Here is a 20,656-nt window from a genome sequence, read left to right on the forward strand (position 1 = left end):
GCCTTAAATAAGGGCTCTGTCGTGGACCGTAAGACGTCGAGATAGAACTGGTGGAATTATTCAGGGAATATTGTATTCATAATGCCATAACCCGTGCACGAAGACTTATGTTTTATTTATATTTATTGGTCACCATTTATTTTTATGAAAACACACTAGCCGTTGTAGTCGTTAAAATAATATATTAATAAATGATGTAAACACTGCATCTGTTTTTAAAGGTAAAGCTCATCTAATGCTAATATTACGCAGCATCCACAGTAGCAATATATTGTCTAATAAGGAATTTCACACCCTTTTAAGGAATGTTAAAAACCTAAAACGAAAGACAAACAATACAAACTGTTTTGTCATTTCGCCAATGAATGACAGCTAGACATGGATAGGTGCGCCTGGCAAGAAGTAAAAAAACTTGATAAAATATACGCCTTTATTTCTACATTACACATATTAAACATGAGGTTCACACATAGGAATGACAGTACATTTAAAATTCGACAACAGATTGATATACGAAGATGTCAAATAATTATACATTTTAATAATCTGTGCAATAACACTTAAGGGAAAACATCGTAAACAATATGTATGTACTCTGTAATTCTCTATAAAAATAAAATAAAAATAAAAGTAAATTAAAAGTTATGGTGACGATAATTTCGTTATTGAAAACGCAATAGAGTTACAGATGTAACTGATTGCTACTACCAGAAGGCAAGTGCGTAGCCGGTCTTTTAATAATCGGTACGCTCTTTCCTTAAAGTACCTGAAGTCGATTGTGAAGCGCTTTGAAATGGTTAAAAGACGTAAGAAAGTACGTTTTAACAGACTTTAAAACTAACTTACTGTATATGTCACCGTAAAATTGTAAACACCGCAACTGTAATAGTTTTGTAACTCTATGGTAAATTCATCATAATTAACAAATTTACATTCACCAAAACACTGTTTAAATTCGACAACAAATCGTTCAACCAATCAGCGAGCGAGGTGCATTCCGTTTCACGATTTGGCAGTTTCACTTTGATAGATTGCAATCTACCGAATAATAATACGTTAAATTGTAAGCAGTACGATGAGGTTCATTAGATAGATTATAACCTAACGGTATTCACAATTTTAAGGTGACATATATTTCTTTTACAAATTCATTTACCGTTCTTCAATAATTAATTACAATCAGATCCATTTAACAGCGTCTTTCAGTTCTCTAATAGTTGTTATTGTTACTAATCAGTTACTTATATAGAAAACTGTACCGTTTTAAGAATCGACGACACGTAGTAAAAACCATTATTAAACAACAAATTCAAATCAGAAATAAGAAAAATCTCTAACATTGAAAAGAAAAAATATTTCATATAATAAATTTCACTTTTACTAAAATTCAAGTACTTATATAATCTAAGATATGGTCTAACCAAATCCATTCATAAATATTTGTTATTAAGATAATAACGAATTTATCAAAAAATTACTATCGTGTTGTAAAATACACTTAAAAACAAAGAGTTAAAGACGCAATTATAATAAACGGAATAATTATTAGTAGTCGTATAGGCTTACTCTATTCTACTGACACTTTCGTGTCGTCACGTCACAAGCACACGATATACATACATCGAAGTCCATTTTCGTTCCAAAGGTCATTGTTAATTACTAGGGTACCAAGACATCAAATATAGATTAAAAACTTCCATTAAAAAAATCAATGGCGCTATCTTTTTTTTTTAGGCCTGGGCCTCAGATTTCTGTATCTGTTTTATGATCATTTGTAAATCGAATAGTCAAGTAGGTGGTCAGCCTTCTGTGCCTGAAAAACTTTGTTTAGTAAAATTAAACCAAGCACGCGTACGACGTTGACGCGCTTTTAGAAGTTTTTTTTTGTTATCTTAAGTAGAAAAATAGCTAATATCTTGCTAAAATGCTATACGAACTTAAATAAACACAAAATTAAAATAATTTAATTTTCGACTGAATTTCAAGTCTCATCTGTAAAAGTCGAAACGTCGCAAAACAAAATATTATAGAGCTAAAGCAATTGCTTGTTTTTATATTTGCTGTGAGTAGTGGTACGAAACTAGTTAATTATGATTGAAATCATAAAAAATAAGAGTTATTGACAGTAATATTTATATAACATGGTTTTAAGTTTTATGATATCTTGTAAATTATTGTTAATTTATCAAAAACTTTATAATTTTAAATGTATACGTTGGTCACGTGACAAAACCGTTACGAATAACTCAGATCGACGACGACGTAGCATTGTTAAAAATTATGTCATGGCCTGTGTTGGTATTAACTTCCGTCGAAAACTGTATTAAGCGAAATATATATAAAATATGTGTATTTAAAGAATGATAATTAACACGTAAAAACATTTATTTCGTGTTTATAAACGTAGGTCATAGCGACGCCATTTTGTTTAAATAACATTGGCAGGCTCTTGAAATTATATTGTTTAAAGACGATAAGAATTTTAAAAAATCTATAGATTTTGAAACACTAATAAATAATCTGAAATGGTTTTCTATAATCTTGTTAAATATCCCATTATTTCAAGTTCGCTTTGTATCCGACACCGTTTAACATAATAAATTCGAGCTTTGCACTGTCCCCTACAAATCTTAGAAGTCTTGAAATATTAAATAAAATATATTCGTAAAAATCTAAACTAAAGATTATAAAATTTGCATACATTGACGAAAGTCTAAAGGATTTTGTTACTTTAAAACAACAGTCTTAGAAATTATTGTTTTACATAGGAATATTCAGAAATGTCTTTTTCAGAAATTTTAATTTGATAAAATATATCGTATCACTTAAAGAAAATATAATACTTTAGACTAAATTAAGTATTGACTAGAGGAATGTGATTTTCGAAAATAATCTCAATTATATAATTAAAATTATAATAAAATGCAATTGCAATATGAATTAAAGTTTAAATTTAACCATCGTTATAAATATCGATCGACTCTTTAAAAGCACATGGTCCTTCGAGCCGGATATAAAAGAGAAATGTATTCTTCGAAAATTAAATACTCTTATTACATTGTTTTTTTTTATTTATTTATTAGTAATGAAATATAGGTACAGTATTTATTTTTTATTTAGTTAAAATAGATTAGTGATCTATTCACGAATAAATCCAAATCCAGCTCGAAGGACCATTTTCTAAAGGGCACAAAATCAATAATTTATAATAATTAAAACTACTCATGCATTCAGTTTTTCTCATCATTAACTACATAATAAAAATAATTGAAATGGTGTAGCTAAAGAAACAAATGTATATGCATTAACACAAAATGTTAAGCAGTTTTGCATTTAATAGACATTACCAATGATTAACAGTCACAATTCATTGACAACTAATAGGAATGTTAACATTGAAACTAGTTTAAACATAACTTAAGGCGCAGCTAAAGTCGATGTCTAAGTACAGAAAGTAAATATAAATAATCTATATATTTTTATTAAAACTACGATTTCATTAATCGGAATGTTATTTCTACAACCATTAACTAATTTGGCGTGTATTGAAAAATAGTATAGCTGCCAATATGTCTTATACTATAAAGAGTGTACCAAGCTAAGTCAAAATACTTTAATGACGCACGATTATAGTTAACATTTTTACACGTACATTTAAGTATTTGTATACATCTTATATTAATTGTTTTTAATTAATTATTGTGTCGTTCTGCCAAAAATACAAAGCTTGATACACTTAATTTCTTTGGAAAAATAGAATTAAGTACATTGACATGGGTCCAACATTACACATATACTTTGTGCAATTAAGACCAATTTTTTTATCGGTCTTAACACTGAGCATATTTTTTTTATATTTTTTTGGGAATGCCTAACACTTAAATATAGGGTAATGAAATTATATTTCATACCTCAGATCCAATATTATTCTAGAAACACTTACTTACCTACTGGGTCTAATTGCACGAATTGACGAAAAATTTGGTCCTAATTTTAAAGTATAGGTAGGTGTCACATTTAAAGTCGACCTTGGTTTAAGCGACATAATATTTCACTTATATGTTTTGTTTGTTTGTTTATGATATGTAATCATTGATACGCGTATAATCTCAATTATCAAGTGCTTCTTTATCAATGCTGAATTATGAGAACCAGAGGCATTTAATCTGAAAAAATCGCAATATAACATTGTGCAAATCAAAGGTATTGAGACAAAATTTTTCGTCAAAATCGAAGATATTTATACAGTATTGTCGAGATCGGGTATACGGTTGAAGTTTTCTGGCCCCATGCCCCAATAATAATACGGCGGTCCCGACGAGAAACAGTACTTCATTTTAAGTGGTGTGTCATTCTCCACCCAGTACATGAGATAGAAGTTGCACATTTCATCTCTGTTCGTTGCCCTGAAAATATATTTTCAAAATTTGTAAATGAGACACCAAAAAAAACTTTTATAAATGGCATGGATAAGAAAACCTTAGACGGACTTGTGTATTAACATAACAAATTAAAAAAAAAGTTTAAATCATTACGGACATTCGTTACATGTGTGATTTTTTAAATTATTTTTCTTTCTCTATAAATTTAATCTATATGTTGTAAAGCGGTGTATAGTTAGTTTTTTTTATTTCACTTATGAATCTCTTTTCGTCATGATTTTTTTAATACAAGGTGATATCTTTCGGTGCCTACTTAACCAATTATTGTTTCAAATATACACCATAATATTAATGCGTTACTATTAAACCAGGAAGTAAATAGGATTTACTGGCATGACATCGAAGTATTTCCGAAGAAATCGTCATGATCGTAAAACAATGTCGGATTTAAAAAAAAAAACAAAATGCACTTTTTATCATATTTGGATACTACCTTGACTAAATATTACAGTTACATGAAAAAAATCAAATTAATCAGTCGGTAAAGTGATGGATTTGATAGGTTCGCTCATAAAAGCAAGTGATCTTTCTAGAAAACTGTGTAATTTAACGTTATTTTTATTTTGTTTCAAAACAAACCTGTGTTTGTGTGCTTGTATGCCAATTTTCATAATTACAGAATATGAATTAAAAAAGTTATGACAAAAAAACTAACATGATTATATTATTTTGAAATAACTGCCCTGTAAAGTTTACTATTTGTCAGATCCGTCACCATGACGATAACTCTTAACATCAAATATTTTTAATATATAAAAAATCTTCGCCAGTGGATTATGGCCGTATAGAGACTGTTTGTCTGTATGATTTTTATCCATCAGTCACGTGATATCAAACAGTGCCGAATGTCGTAAAATACTTGTAAATAATATCTTCACATGACTAACTACAATCACGATTTTGATCAAAATGTCTATTTGTGTAATTAAAGAATGATAATTAAGTCGTAAAAAACTTGACGTTTGTACGTTAACGTATCTACAACCATAACGTATATACAAACACGCCATAGCGCCATCATGCTTTAATCAGTTTGGCAGGTACATTAAATTATAATTTTAAAAGCCAATAATTAACAGAATTAAAAATAACATTTCTATATGTTTCATCGCTAAAAAATAATCAGAAATGATTATAAAACTTTGTCCAATCACCCATTATTTGAAGTTCGCTTTGTATCCGTTAAATATTAATTAATATATATATATGAAAAAGTTTAAGCTTAAAATTTAAATGATTTACGAATAATAAAAATTTGCAATAATTCGGTATTTGTGTGTTTGTATTTTGTTTCGTCGAATAATGCCTTAAAGATACTAACCCGATCTTAACCAGCTCATGCCTAGTATTGTTCATGACACATCTGGCAGCCAGTACGTCAAACTTGCCAATAGGATCCGTGTTAACTACTGGATAGAACATTTGCGGCAACTGAGGGTCCTTACTTCCAATCAACTCCCATTTGTCGCCTTGCATTGATTTGCGAACTACGTAGCCTGACACTTTTTTACCTGAAAATCGAATTTATTGCATCGTTATAGTATTTTTTACTAACAAGACTTGTATTTGTGGAGTGAATATAAGTGAACTTCCACATATACAGTCGCGGTCATATACTTAGAAATACATATATATATATATATATATATAAATGCTATTGTTACGAGCTAGGGGATCGGATAGAAAATGCCGTAGATTTATTCAAGGGTTTATTTCTTGGTAAATCAATGAGGAATTTATGGGCACAAATTAACCGCAGAGATGCACTAATTACACACACAAAACAATCACTTATTACTTCACTTATGCACTCTTCACACAGTACTTTATCACTTGTATGCACTTTATCGCTTCGGTGTTTCGCTCTTGTTATCGCATTCAAAACTAAAGGCGACTAGTCGCGTTTCGGCTCGCTTATATATCCCTGGGAATAATTCTAAACAATATTCGAGAACTTTCTAGGCGGGCTTGCTACTGAGTAGCGATTTCACAATTCTAGAACGTCCTCACTCTTTGTCTCTTTCGCACGTTGCTCCGTCCTTGTCGTACGGCGTTCTAGAGTGCTCAGTCTAGTTTCGAGAAAGTTCTGATCTTCTCTCTCTCTCTCTCTCTCGTATCATTTCGTCCTTGTCTCACACCTAGAAAGTTTGGTCTAGAATATTCCTTCATCAAAGGGGTATACCTAGGCCTGAAAACGCCTGAAAACGGGTCTCCTGAAAACTGCACCACTCGACTACACATGTTCTGAAACCGACTGAAAAAAGGTTTCATCTTCCTGAAAATTAGGGTAACATTATGAAAATTACAATTTTCTAATATGTGATTGACCCTCTCCTGAAACGGTCAGAAATCATATTACAGCCTGCTGAAAAGTCCTCTAAGTAGTGGAAAAATCTAGAAACATTGCAGTCGACCCGTCTTCGTAACACTATATTAGTTTGCTTCAAAAACTCAAAAAGTCACATTTCCGAGACCGCGAAAAATAGTTTTTTTAACTATCAGATGTGTACCAGAGACCGCGCCATCTGCCTGAAGCGAGGAAAACTCACGCTGGCAACCGCCATAGTATTGGTGCAGTCACATGAGAAACAATATTCGTTTATTTACAAACAAAAAAAAAAACATCTGATTCTAATTATTATACAATCTGAATTAAATATTCACTTAAATTCATTTCGGTCATTTATTTAATAAAATTCTGTTCTGTTTAGAAAAAAAATAATGCGTAATAATTATAATTTTTAAATAAATGATCTTTATAAAACCCGGGAAAATGTTCATAGAAAGCCAAAAAAAGACCCAAGTTAAGGTTCCAATCAAATTAAAAATGAAGAACTTCTTACCCAGTAATACCGAGAGAAGCGATTATTATTCGATAAAAAATATGTTAAGCGGACAGTACGAGAATGGAAAAAGTGTTATTTTCAGATGAAACAAAATTAAATAAGATAAATTCCCATGGAAAGATGTCCTGTAAACAATGCTTTTAATTATAAATACACAAGGAGTATAGTCAAGAACGGTGTCGGTAAAATTAAAGTTTGAGGATGTTTTTCCGTGTGGAGTGTGGATGTGGGTTTGGACCTGTTCGGAAGATTGAAGTAGCAATGGATCAATGGCAATACAATAATATCTTAGAGCACACAATGATTCTACTCGAACGGTCATTTGCTTGTAACGTGGATCTTTTAGCATGGAAATGACCCTAAAGACACGGCTAATAGCGTCAACTGTTTTATTAGCGAACAGCGTATATCAATTTTAGACTGATCAGCAAATAATCCGGATTTAACCATCAGCAATATATAATGTCTGGTATATTGTTGAAAAGAAAGTTTCAAACAAACGTAACATCAGTCAAAACTAACTACATGAAGCATTTTTTGAAGCATGGAACTCAATCCCTCTAGAACAATTTATTTAAATAATAATTTATTGCAAGAATATGGTACAAAAATGTATAAGGTGTACAATAGTAATTTTGCATATTCTGCAACACACACAATGGCGCGCATATTTGTCCTTAAAGGAGTTTTACATTTTACATTATTAGCCATATTAAAATTGGTCAACTCTTATATCATTTGTATGGTACATATCATATTATACGTTATTTAATTTATATCAACTAAAGTCTCACGCAAATAATCATTTATTGAATGTGAATCATGTTTTCCAAAAGTAATACACCAAGTCGATTTTTAAAGACTCTAGTTGGAAGATCTTTTAATTCTTTTGGTGAAATATTGTAAACCTTAATTGCCATACACAAGGTGTTTTTCCTAAACAGTTCCAGATTGATTTTTGGCCAATATCTCCCCGTGTCTACTTCTTACTTCGACTTATATAAAATATGTATGCCCAGAAAGGGCACGAATAAGGACATTTCTAAAATATAAATACAGGGAAGAGATGAATGCCACTTCGTTGGAGTGCTGTCATTGAAAATAATGGATACGACACTAAATATTAATTATAATTACTGATACTTATTTTTTTTTTGTTTTTAATACTTTTTCGCTGTTGTTTCTAATTAGTTGACCATTATTGTTCATACTTTAAAACTAATGTAAATGTTTGTCCGTAATGTACTATTGAAACTGCACTTGTGTAATGAGTTTATAGTTAAGAAAACACTTTTTAAACGGATTGAAGCTGTATTATTATTAAAAACTTATAATTATTTAAATAATTTAAATTTAATTAATTCCGACGTTTCGCGTGCTGTTCAGCGTGCGTGGTCACGGTGACTATGTAATTGTGATTATTCAATTCGTTCCTTCAATCCGTTTAAAAAGTGTTTTCTTAATGTGTAAAAGCTATGTTAACGAAAGACTACTGAGTTTATAGTTTTTTTGTTAATAATGACAAATCGTTGAACACGTTTTTGTCCTATTTACGGTTTAATTTGAAAATAAAAAATGATTGCGATAAAGTATCTTACATACACCGTTGCTTGAAATAAAAATATTCTGAAATCGGTTAATTTGTAATTGAAAAATAGCACCTCCTATCGTAATCTAAATCCTTGTACTTGTCAGTAGTCTAGTTTGACGTAATATCTGTCAATGTCAACAACAACTTAAAAATGTTGTTATCAAAATGGCGGACATCTAGAAAAGAATATTTTTTTAAGAATTCATACTCATGACGTCATTAACTTACCAAGGCCATGCGTGTGAGTTCTAAAAGCGAAGGGATGTATGACCTTCTCTTCTTTCATGATACAGGCTGTCTCCATATGTTCAACAGAATCTGGTGGGATGACACCACTTGTTCCTAGAAGTATTACACCTGCCTGACGAGGCATTCTGAAAGTATTAAGTATTTATGTTTAATAATTATATTTGATTTTTGAAGTGAAACTTCTTTATCGGCGTTGGAATCAAAATTACCATCACATTCTTCCCGTTACGCGCCACTCGTCCCTACCACGGTTGATTCGAAGAGATTCAAAGCCATAACAAAAATATAAAATAACGTTAACAATGCTAGTAATAATTCTATTACAATTAATTATATTCTGTAATAATCTTAGTAGTAATAAGATAAAATTAAATAATTGTATTATATATACATATGAAATTGGCGTTTTGTATGGGATTAAGAAAAAGTCGATAAATTTAAATATAATATATTTAATTAATCAAAGTATGAACCATTGTTTTCTATGCACTTTTGCCATTTCATAGGTAGTTCATTGATCCCTTTACTAAAAAAACCAGTCGGACGGGAATCAATAAAATCTGTGAAGGCGATTTGGACTGCCCCATCAGAGTTAAATTTTTTCCCTTGCAAGAAGTTGTCCAAATTTCGAAAAAAATGGTAATCTGTTGTAAACACTAGTCCACCAAACGCTTACGAGTAACTTTTTTGGGGTTAATTTTCGCTTGGGGCAGGATTTAGCTGGCTGACCAGGATCCAACCATGGCGCTGAGCGCTTCCGATTATCGTAAAGAATCCATTTTTCATCACAGGTAATGATTCGGTTTAATATACCTTCATTATTGTGCCGGTTCAGTAATGTAACGCAGCAGTCGACGCGTGTTTACCGGTTTGCTTCAGTCAATTCGTGAGGTACCCACCTTTCAAGCTTTTTAATCTTCCCAATTTGTTTCAAGTTAATTAAAACAGTTTTATCACTAACACCGCAGCCTGCAGCTAACTCGGACGTGGTTTGCGATGAATCCTCTTCCACAATAGCCTTCAATACTTCATTATCAACTTGGGTCTCAGGCCGTCCACGGGGCTTGTTCTGCAGGTCGTTGGAACCAAAAACGAACTGTGTTTTCTTTTGCAACATGACCGCCATACACATCATTAACCCTTCGAGTCGTTTCCGCAGCACTAGTGCCACGGCGGAACTCGTACTTGTAAATAATGCGATACTTTAAGTTTTCCATTTTGTAAAATGAGTGACGCAAACAGAAAAAAACAAATGAATGACGGTCATCGTAGCACAAATACATGAGTAAATAGCTGTACAAATTTGAATTTGACATTTCTAACCAAAGAGGAGGTATTTGAGGTCAAAGTGGCCAATACGACAAAACGCCAATTTCATATGTAAGTAGTACCTAATATTTTGTATTCATGTCTATGATAATAAAAGCCGTCTGTTAAACTTTATCTTATTTAACTTAATTTAACCAATTTCTGTAAAGTTGCATTTAGTAGATCATTTTTCGAAAAATAAGGTCATAAAGAAGTTTTACTTCTTACGTGTGTACACGCACACATTTTTTATTACAATAAACTGTATTACCCTTAATTAAATATAACGATCAGAAATAAAAAGCCAAAACAAGAACTCGAATGAAACTAAAAATATCGTCTTGACTTCGTCAATGTTCGAGCAATTTTGGAGATGGGTTGTTGATCCTTTGGATAATGAGAAGGGCTTTAGTATGCTACTTGTGTTTACGTTTGCCCCGTCTCACTTCCCTCGGACAAGGAAGCTGGGGCGACCGAAGAGCAGGCGGAAAATAATAAACGACTCAAATATAAGAGTCTTTTCTCCATCTTAAATTTTGTTCTCTTTGGAGTAGAGACTCTTGGGCCGTGGGGTTCAAATGCACAGGCGCTAATTAAAGATTTCAGTTGGCACCTGGTAGAGTACCAGAGCTGGTGCTTTCCTGACTCAACGAATAAGTATGGCAATACAGCGTTAAAGGAACGTTAGTAAAGCGACCAAACTTTTTAAATTCGATTTAATTTTTTAATATTTCTTTGTAGGTTAAGAAAATTGTAAATACAAATTATATGTAAGAAGACAAAAGGTGTCTTTTGTCTTCAGTCACCGTGAGCACGCACGCTGTAAAGCGCGCGAAACGTCGGAAATTTGTTTAATTTAAAATTATGTAAAATAATTATAAGTTTATAAGCTTTAATCCGATTAAAAAATTGTTTTCTTTCAATGTGTAAAAGCGATGTTAACAAAAGACAATACTATATGTATGTAGCATGATTAAATTTATTGAGTCAAAACAATTATTACTTACGTTTCTTGAGTGTACTTCAAAAACACGCCCGAGTTGTCAGTTTTTCCTTCTGAAATTTTTAATTTTAATAAACTGGAAATATGGTCTACATGAGATACTTCTTTGTACATAAATTCAGAAATTAAAGAAACTCAGCTACTAGTTACTATTAAGAACATATATTAAAACCATTTTCTTCTATGATTTTTAGCGAATTTTGATTTGTATAATCAATAAATTTGGTAAACATAAAAAATAATTATTATCGTCGGGACTTTTTACTATTGAATTTCAATTTTCGTTTTACAATCCACAAATATTTGGATCATATTATTTATAGCGAAGGCAAACAAAGTCAAGAAAAGAAGGAAAAGAGCGTACAAATTCTTAAAAGGCCGGCAACGCACTCGCGAGCCCTCTGGCATTGAGAGTGTCCATGGGCGGCGGTATCACTTAACATCAGGTGAGCCTCCTGCCCGTTTGCCCCCTATTTTATAAAAAAGTCATTACGGATATGCAGGATAATTTGTTGAGACGCTTATTTTTTTTAAATTAGCTAAAAAATTATTATTTCACCTGGAAATTTAGTCATATAATGAACTTGTAATACGAGGTATTTGATTGGTGAATCTTGTCCAATTAAAAAGCCGACATCTTTGGGAAGCTCCAGACTTGGTGCGTCTCGAGCCCAGGCGTACACAATCTGTAATCCGTAATATTAATTAAAGCACATTAAAAGCATTTGGACCTACGGACCTAGTCTCTACAAGGTTTTTGCGATCGTAATGAATATCGAGTAATTCCAGACTTCTAACATTTCTAGGAAGGCATATATTGTAGGTAACATGGTGAAGTATCGTCGCTTTGTCTATACTGAACAATAACCCAGGTTTTCAAAGTTTGTGTCAAATTGATAGTTTCATTAATAGGACGGCAGAACTTTTGCCAGAAACTATAAACTTGGGTGCTAACATAGCACCCAAGTTCAAATTCTGTCAGTTAACTCGGTGGACATGGAGCGAACCTTTTCCACTTACAAAAATACTCTAAATGATCGTACACACGATCTTACCAATGAAAATTAAGAAAAATATTGCATTGCTTACGTTTACTAAAAATTTTAATGTCATATAATGTTACTATACATATTATTGCCTATCAAAAATAATTTACTAATTGTATGCTTTATTGCATTTGGAGATTCCTAAAAAATTTAATTTAGTTTCGCATACTCTGCCAATTTTCGTGCATATTTCGTGCATATAACAAGCTTTTTATGTTCCATATAATCCGGTATTTACTCATAATGAACGAACTGTATATTATGACTTAAAGAATTAAGGCACTTATCAATCAACGTTCGAATATGCAGAAAATACAATCTATTAGCTCATCAATCTTTTGATATAACGCATAAAAATTACCGTTTAATACATTTATTTCTCTAGAACAAGATAATGCCTTTTGAACTGTGGTATTATTTTTAATTTATTGCCGATACCATAAAAACTTGTAGTTTCATATTGTTTCTTTAGCTGCGCGGCTGATACGCGATTAATGTACCAATTATCAACGTGAAATTAAAGTTGTAATTAATTACAAAAAACATTTTGATAAGACCTATAATTATATTGAAAAACCACCTGCTTGTTTGGTACATAACAATAGATATTGTACACGTGATTGCACTTTAGCTAAATCAGCAATATCAGAATAATTTAAAATTTTGCCGTTAGCGCTTTTTAATAGCTTTTTTAGTCATACAAATTAGTTTTTGTTTAGAATCTATTTGAAATGTACCTGAGAACCCGATCGGCACGGACTAGCTGTGGTGTACAGCTTATCGACTTCGTTGCTCTGCATTTCACCGCAACTCCTGAAATTATATTAACACAAAGACATGAGCGCCCTTGGCCCAGGGACTTCGTTCACAGTACGATATAAAAATAAGCCAGTGGAACCATAGTTGGGAAACTGGCTTACGTTAGACCCAAGAAGTCGAAGGCGTGTGTCAGGCATAGACATCTTTGACAACGTCTTATAATTCGCTGAAGCCACGCACGCAAGAAAAAACAGGACTCATGCGGCGTTACCTCGCTTTGAGGCGTTCCATTTAAGGCTTGAAGCGCCAGCGAGAGCGCGAAACGAGCGACAAAGAGGCACAAACGGTTGTATTTATGCGTACAAATAAATGTAACTTGATCAATTCAATTGGTATTTCCATTTCCCTCCTCTACATCCTTACAAAATATCTATCAAACAAATAAAATTAAAATTTTCTTTTGAAAAAGCAACCATTTCATCAGTATTTTCTTATGACGTTATCACGTTCAACTATCGTCAGTAAGCCGACTTTACAGACAAGCGATTTTTTTATATAGGATAGGATAGGGCACCCCCTAACTATGGTCCAAAAGATCATAGGGAACGCCCAAAAAGACCAGTCATCGCAGCGCATTGACATCTCTTTAAGTGGGTGCTTTGCCGCATCTTGGCGTTTTAGGAAGTAGTATACTCTCTTTTTTTACTACTGGAGATCGTATAAGACCCCCACCGGGAGTCGATGCCACTGATCACCTTGCCTTGCCTATTAGAAAATAGAAATGATCACGAAACTTAACTTTGTGGGGCCACCTTTAAGGTTATAGTCCCACTAGTGTTTATTAGTATTATAAATTATTTAACTACAATCTGTACATTCTCATAGGTACTAGAAATATAGCCTAGTACTTGTGTCTCTTTCAATCACAGCGTAAACTCAAATTGTCAGAATGAGACAAAATTTATATTAAAAGATTACAAAATTATCCAAACTAAGCAATTTGATCGATAAAACATCCTTTGGTCTATAATACAAATTCTTAACATACAGTTCTGTGTGAACTATTATTTATTTATCATCATTTCATGTTTATGTATACAGTGTTGAATACAGTGTTATGTAAATAGCCAAGGCAAACATTCAATACAAACAAATACCTGTTATTCCGGTCATAAGAGCATTTATATGATACATATAATATGTTAAGTTATGGGCAGGCGCATTTTTACTGTTACTTTGATTACTAGACACATTGTACGAGCCAAAGCTATACATTTTACTCACTCAGGCTTTCTTAGTTTTATAAGCGTGGCGATTTCCTGAATCGTCGAAGACTTTTCCTAGACGCTCTCTTAGATTTGTAACTGTTAGATTGCTCTCATTCGTTACATAGCAATTAACATTTCATTATTTCGCTTATATTCTATTATTGTACGTGAGTGGTTAATATAATTAATATATAATATAATTATTTAAATCAACCCCATGACACACGAACCGTACATATTTAAACGTCTCTTCAATTTATAAATGAATGTTGTTTGCCTTTATGAAAAACATGTAATTACTAAAAACAGTTTTATCGCACCGTTTTTAAGGTCTTGTCGCTTTCTGTTAAATTATATTTACGCTATAATGAAATGAGACAAATACATTTATGAATTACACCCCACAAATTCGCGCTGTTACATTATACAATTCACCAAGTATGGAGCATATATCCAATTTATTCTTTCAATTCGGCTCAATTTAATAAACATAAAAATATTATCATTCTACTCCCTTGACGCACACGAACCACACCCATCTCGAAAGGCAATTGTAATATATGTATAGTTGTATGTTTACAACGAATACACTTACTACTGTAATTGAGATACGAATCGATTTTGATGAAATTTGTGTTCAAGTGGAATCGCGAATGGTTTAGATAAACAGATGATTTTTGTTTGCATTATCGTGTGTAAGTGTTAAGTACGTCTGTCAGATGGGCTAGTATTTTGTTATGTATACAGATAGATACTCAATGCCTCGCGAGTGCTTGGTCTTGCAACAAGTTTTTCCATATATTTTAAAAATAATTGTTTAGCCGTGCGAAGCAGGTCGCTCGTTTATGACTTTGTATTACCATCTTGTTATAATAGCTGTATTAAGGATATTTTGAATACTGTATCAATTTGTAAAATTTATCTAAATTCATTAAGTCCATTCTCAGCCAACTAAAGATCATCACAAAACTGTCAACTATCGTTTACTAACAGTTGCTTAGTTCCATATTCCTAGGAGTGATGGCAGAAGTCAGGTCAACCGCCTAACCTGACCAATATAAGAAAATTGTGCGTCAAACGTCCCCAATGTCAGACAAGCTGAGACAGCAAGTAATGAAGACTAAGAAAAAGAATATACAACTCAACTTTTCTCTTAGCCAGTATACCTCACGAGAACGTCTATTGCAACAAAAGTCAAGTTAAATCATGAACAATACTGCTTTAGTGACACTAATGCTTACCATACCGGGTCGTTGGACCCAGGTTCTGAGCATCCATAGAGAAGCATATGATGAGCGGTGTGCATGCTTGCATTTGGTTTGAATCCCACTGGAAAATGTATTATATAGTAAGTAGGTTTCAAATGTAACAGTACCTATAAAAAATTCGATTCTATCTCTATTTATATAAAATTGTCGTGTCACAATGTTCGTTCCCATACTCCTCCGAAACGGCTCGACCAATGCTTATGATTTTTTATGCATATATCTTATATCTTTCAAACCCCTAAGTGATAAGGGGTGTCCACCCCAAAAAAATATTTTTGTTTTTTAGACAACTTCTTTCGATTTTATTTTTTATGATACAACATACAAAAGAACATACAACTTATACTTAACATACTTAGCCTACATTTTTAGTAGCTCCATAGCAACATTTGGAACATTTTGCTATGCTACCCCATAAAGACTTTCCGAAAGAATAAAAACTGAGTATTAGGTCTAACGTGCAAAAAAAAAATCACATCAAGGTATATATAAAAAAATAGTATTGGTACAGCCGTCTTAGAGTTTTGCGCTTAGCAAATCAGTTTTATTTATAGATAACTTTTTATACGACTGTTAAATAAGGTCATTTGTAGTATTTATTTAATAATTATAACTTGAATATAATTAAATAGTAAATTAATAACAACATTATCTTATGATTCAACCGTTATTCCCCTAAGAATAATTACGATGGTCGACTTGTAACGTATATGCTTATATATACATTATGATAATTATAAATATATAGAGATAGATAAAATAAAATTTGTATATATATCTCTCTCTTAACATATTAGACATTCCGTTCTATTTGCACATTTGACCAATGAATCTATTATAAGATGAGTGTATAATAGAAATTACGTGATTTCTACTATTAAAAATTTTTATCACCCACAACTATTTTATAAAAATTAAATACATTAGCTATATTATTATTATAAAGTTAGTTGAGTTTAATGTTTGATAAATGAGCTAAACTAGTTTAATTGAAAAAATTGTGTTGCCTTAGAAATTTAAAAGAAAATGAAAACAGCATTTTTAACCTTAATTAATCCAAGTAACTATAAGACTTAAAAAACTAATATAATAGATAACATACCAATATAAAAGTTTTGGTTAGGTGATATTCTGATTGGAGTACATAGGTAGAGCTCGTCCTGCAATTTAATAGTATTGATTAGTACTTAATCTGCCATTGATAATCTGATAATGCCCACATCACCAGTAATTTTATTTTTGTATAAACCATGGTATTAACAAGAAACTGTAGAATGTGCCTTTCATAACTTTATTATTTAAACTATCAAAACAAGGAAAAATATGTGTTTTAATGTATGTAGGTATATAATATGAAATTCAAAAATATTGTATTTATTGCCTTTACTCGACATTCATATACATAAGCAACACTGACTTACACTAAGGTCCTATGAGCTGCACTATACTCGCTTTTGCAACATAAATTCAAACCTAGGATCAGGAATCCAAACTATTATATGCTACTATCATTACCAGCCAAGTATCACAGCAATTTATTTTCTACAAAGGCTGTTACAATAACAAGATGATTACAAAATTATACTATGGGTGATATTTACCAACAGAATAATATTATGAATCTATTATAAACCCATTTCAAAGGTTTAAGGGTAGCTTGCAATGATACATTGGTTTGAACACAATAGGTCTATTTAACCAAATATAATAGAAGTTATAACATATGGGGCTGGATTTCTTACTGACAATGTGAGGTATGCACAAGTCTACTTGTACAATATAAATCAGTCAAAACCGTTTACGACGACATCATTTAAAACAACATGCCAATTATAATCAAAAGCCCCAGCAGAATTCTATTGTATTTGGTTCTTAATAACAACATCATCAACTGCTACAACTATTGGTTTTTGGAACCAAATATGAGTAGTCACATCAATGTTGTTATAACAGATTTTAACTGTAACCACAAATGAGAGTATTATAAGTAATTAGTATAGGAATATTATTTGATTTAGCCAAGGTGCCATATACAAAACATTGGATAACTTTGTCATATTTACACAGTAATCAAGTAAATTTAGGCTTAATAAAATATTGTATTTTATTGATTTTCCCTGATTTTTACTATAACTAATTCTCAGCAATAGAAGGGAAAACTAATTTTAAGTAAATTTAAATAATAAGAAACCTAATTATTAAGTCAATTTATATAATAACTATTTAATTTAGAGACAGACAATACATAATACATACATATTTTTGTAATAATAAAATGTGTCATTCTTGTCCTTCACACTTAATTGAAAATATGTTAGATCTATTTTTGTTCAGATACTAATCATGTTAATGAAAACCTATAAGTGGCATATTTTAGTAAGATTATTATATTACTTATATTTTTATAATAACTCACAATACCATATGTGTAATCTTAATGTAGAGTTAGTATATTATATCTTATAATTTTGGTGATGAATATTATAGGGAAGAGTCTGTTGCCAGTTTTACTTGTCCATTCAATCACTTAATTTGTAAAATGGCAGTTCTAATTAAATTTTCAATGCTTATATGTTTTCACTGTGTTATCTACATTAATGAAAGATATTTAACATAAAATTAAGAGTTCAGTGGTACAGTGTTCACACTGCATGAGTTTTATTTAAATGTAGAGTCTGCCTACAAATCAAAGGCAATATTAACTATAACATATAAGATATTTAAATATATTATTTACGTTTAAATTCAAAGGTTATACATATATATAAATATGCTTTATAAATATAAGATAAGATATTAACTAATAATGTTATCTATTATTGATCCATCAGGCAATCAAACACTTGAATGATCAAATTGTGATAAGATTTGAGAAATACTTCTGATAATAATTAATAAAAAACATGAGATTACTTTTAACCATATCAGTTGAATCAAATTGTAATGCAATCTTATAATCAATATTTTAATTACCCGAAAAACTAAAATATTTTTCTTACGATGCTCTAACAGTGTTATAAAGGTTTTACAGTAAACAATAAGGACTGACCACTCTACTCAAGTTCTAGTTCAGAAATGAGAGCTTAAAGCTTAATTAATGTGTATTATAATTTGCTAGCTCACTTTATTTATCTTGAGATATTATGAAGAAAACCTAATATTTTTCTTAAATTGTAACTTAAGTTGTAAATTACCCTTTAAACGAAAACTGAGAAAATGTTTAAACTTACCCTGTGGGGATGAACGTTAGGCATCAAAAAATCATATGTATCCACTTCGAAAGTTAATACATCTGAGGTTTTAAAAATAAATAGAAAGAAGAATATTACAAATATGTTATACAAACTCTCCATATTTAAAAAAACTTGGAATGTTAGAAATGCTCGCCTATAATAATAATTATGGCAAAGTACTAAACTTTGCTGTTTTATTTAGCAGCAAATGGAAATAAATATGAGCTCTCCGAATAACTACACGCATCAGGGAACTAATTTCAACTGATGTAGTGATATCACGATTCACGAGTAAATTCAATCAATAAACACAACAACCGACATACTCTCTCGACGAAATGAAAATATGACGTACATTCTGTGCGTCGAATTATCGAATACTCAATACTTAAAAGACGGTACTGGCAATGACGTCAATCTGTGGTAAGTGGTTAACCAGCTATGAAAAAGCAAGAATCTTTCAGAATTAAAGTAATATTTAATTCTCATTAAATATAGATTGTATTTTTTTGTATGGTACTTAATGAACTTTTATGTTTAATATGATACAATAACTTAAAGCATATAACCACAGTACGTCATAAAACATAAATTGTGTGACCATCATAAAGTAATTTTTCAATGATGAACGAAAATTTACGGACTCAAAATAGCTCTACAAATTTCTAATAAACCATAATTTCGTGAAATAAAATGGCTGCCATGGATTGTTCTTACAACAAGTAGGAGTTTTTTAGCACAAGAGTTTGTGCTAAAAAGGAACCGTCGTGATTACATCAGTATAGTATAGTGACGAGTAACAATATTTAAAAAGTGTAAGTTTAAAATGTTTATAGGTTATATGGTACAAATTTGTTTTTTTAGAATCTTAATGTAATAAAATTATTTAAAACATTAACATCGTCTTGATAACAAAACTATACAGTAACTGACACACTTTAAGTTACGTGAATAATTATGGATAACAATTTCAGATTGAGCATTCTGATAAACAAGCTATCAAGCCTGGATATTCATAGTTGCACCCCTACTCCACACTTAAAAATCGATTACTTTTTGTAATTTTAATTGTTTTGTTTAATATTTGTATTATCTCTTCGTGTATGGCATGTTTGCCTATAAGACGTGTTTGTCACATTGTATCATTGCATCAGTGCTTCAGTGTGCCAAGCGTTGGCAAGTCTTTGTCAATAAAAAAAGAAAATAAAACATTTACAACCATTGTTTTAAGATAAGCACAATATGTATAAATATTCCTTCCTAAACTCATACTTAAATTAAGTATATACACTAGAAGACCGCGCAAGAAGTACTAAAACTATGTTACGATGGTTAATAGCGATATCTTGTGGACAGCTTCAAAAACTATTTATATAAATGTCGGTGTGGGTTGTTGTTACAGGTTTTATATAGGCTTAATAGATGGCGCAATGACCAAAGTATATGCTATATTATGGTACGGTATATTGCATTTATAAAATTCATGAATTCTTTCTGCATTACATACTACAGACAAACTATTACGTGTCGTTTAGTGTTCGTAAGTAAATTAACAGAGGGTGCCATTAAGAAAAGCAAATATTTAGTTCAATCAATCAAATCAATGTTTTTTTATTTTTTCAAATTGACAATATTTCGGGTTG

At 31.3% G+C, this 20,656-nt stretch overlaps 1 protein-coding gene across 1 annotated transcript; it reads right to left on the reverse strand.

Annotated features, from left to right (window-relative positions):
• Positions 1 to 416: 416 nt before the first annotated feature.
• On the reverse strand, positions 417 to 19,371 carry LOC123714279 (peptidylglycine alpha-hydroxylating monooxygenase). Its single transcript, XM_045668489.1, has 9 exons — positions 19,011 to 19,371; positions 16,883 to 16,940; positions 15,754 to 15,841; positions 13,223 to 13,298; positions 11,999 to 12,125; positions 11,444 to 11,492; positions 9,108 to 9,253; positions 5,764 to 5,953; positions 417 to 4,406 (listed from the first exon to the last, which is right to left on the reverse strand). Exons 1-9 carry the CDS (start codon positions 19,131 to 19,133, stop codon positions 4,241 to 4,243), a joined length of 1,023 nt encoding a protein of 340 aa, XP_045524445.1. The 5' UTR covers positions 19,134 to 19,371; the 3' UTR covers positions 417 to 4,240.
• Positions 19,372 to 20,656: the final 1,285 nt, after the last annotated feature.

The sequence above is a fragment of the Pieris brassicae genome, chromosome 9 (genome assembly GCF_905147105.1).
Source record: "Pieris brassicae chromosome 9, ilPieBrab1.1, whole genome shotgun sequence".
Lineage (NCBI taxonomy): Eukaryota > Metazoa > Arthropoda > Insecta > Lepidoptera > Pieridae > Pieris > Pieris brassicae.

Bases quoted from the DNA above. Each gene is read 5' to 3' on its own strand.
- LOC123714279 (XM_045668489.1), bottom strand. From the start codon at position 19,133: ATGGAGAGTTTGTATAACATATTTGTAATATTCTTCTTTCTATTTATT. The intron at 16,941-19,010 runs GTAAGTTTAAAC...ATTAAATTGCAG, and splicing joins CTAACGTTCATCCCCACAGG to GACGAGCTCTACCTATGTAC. The intron at 11,493-11,998 runs GTGAAATAATAA...TAAAAATTTCAG, and splicing joins TTATATGACTAAATTTCCAG to AAGGAAAAACTGACAACTCG.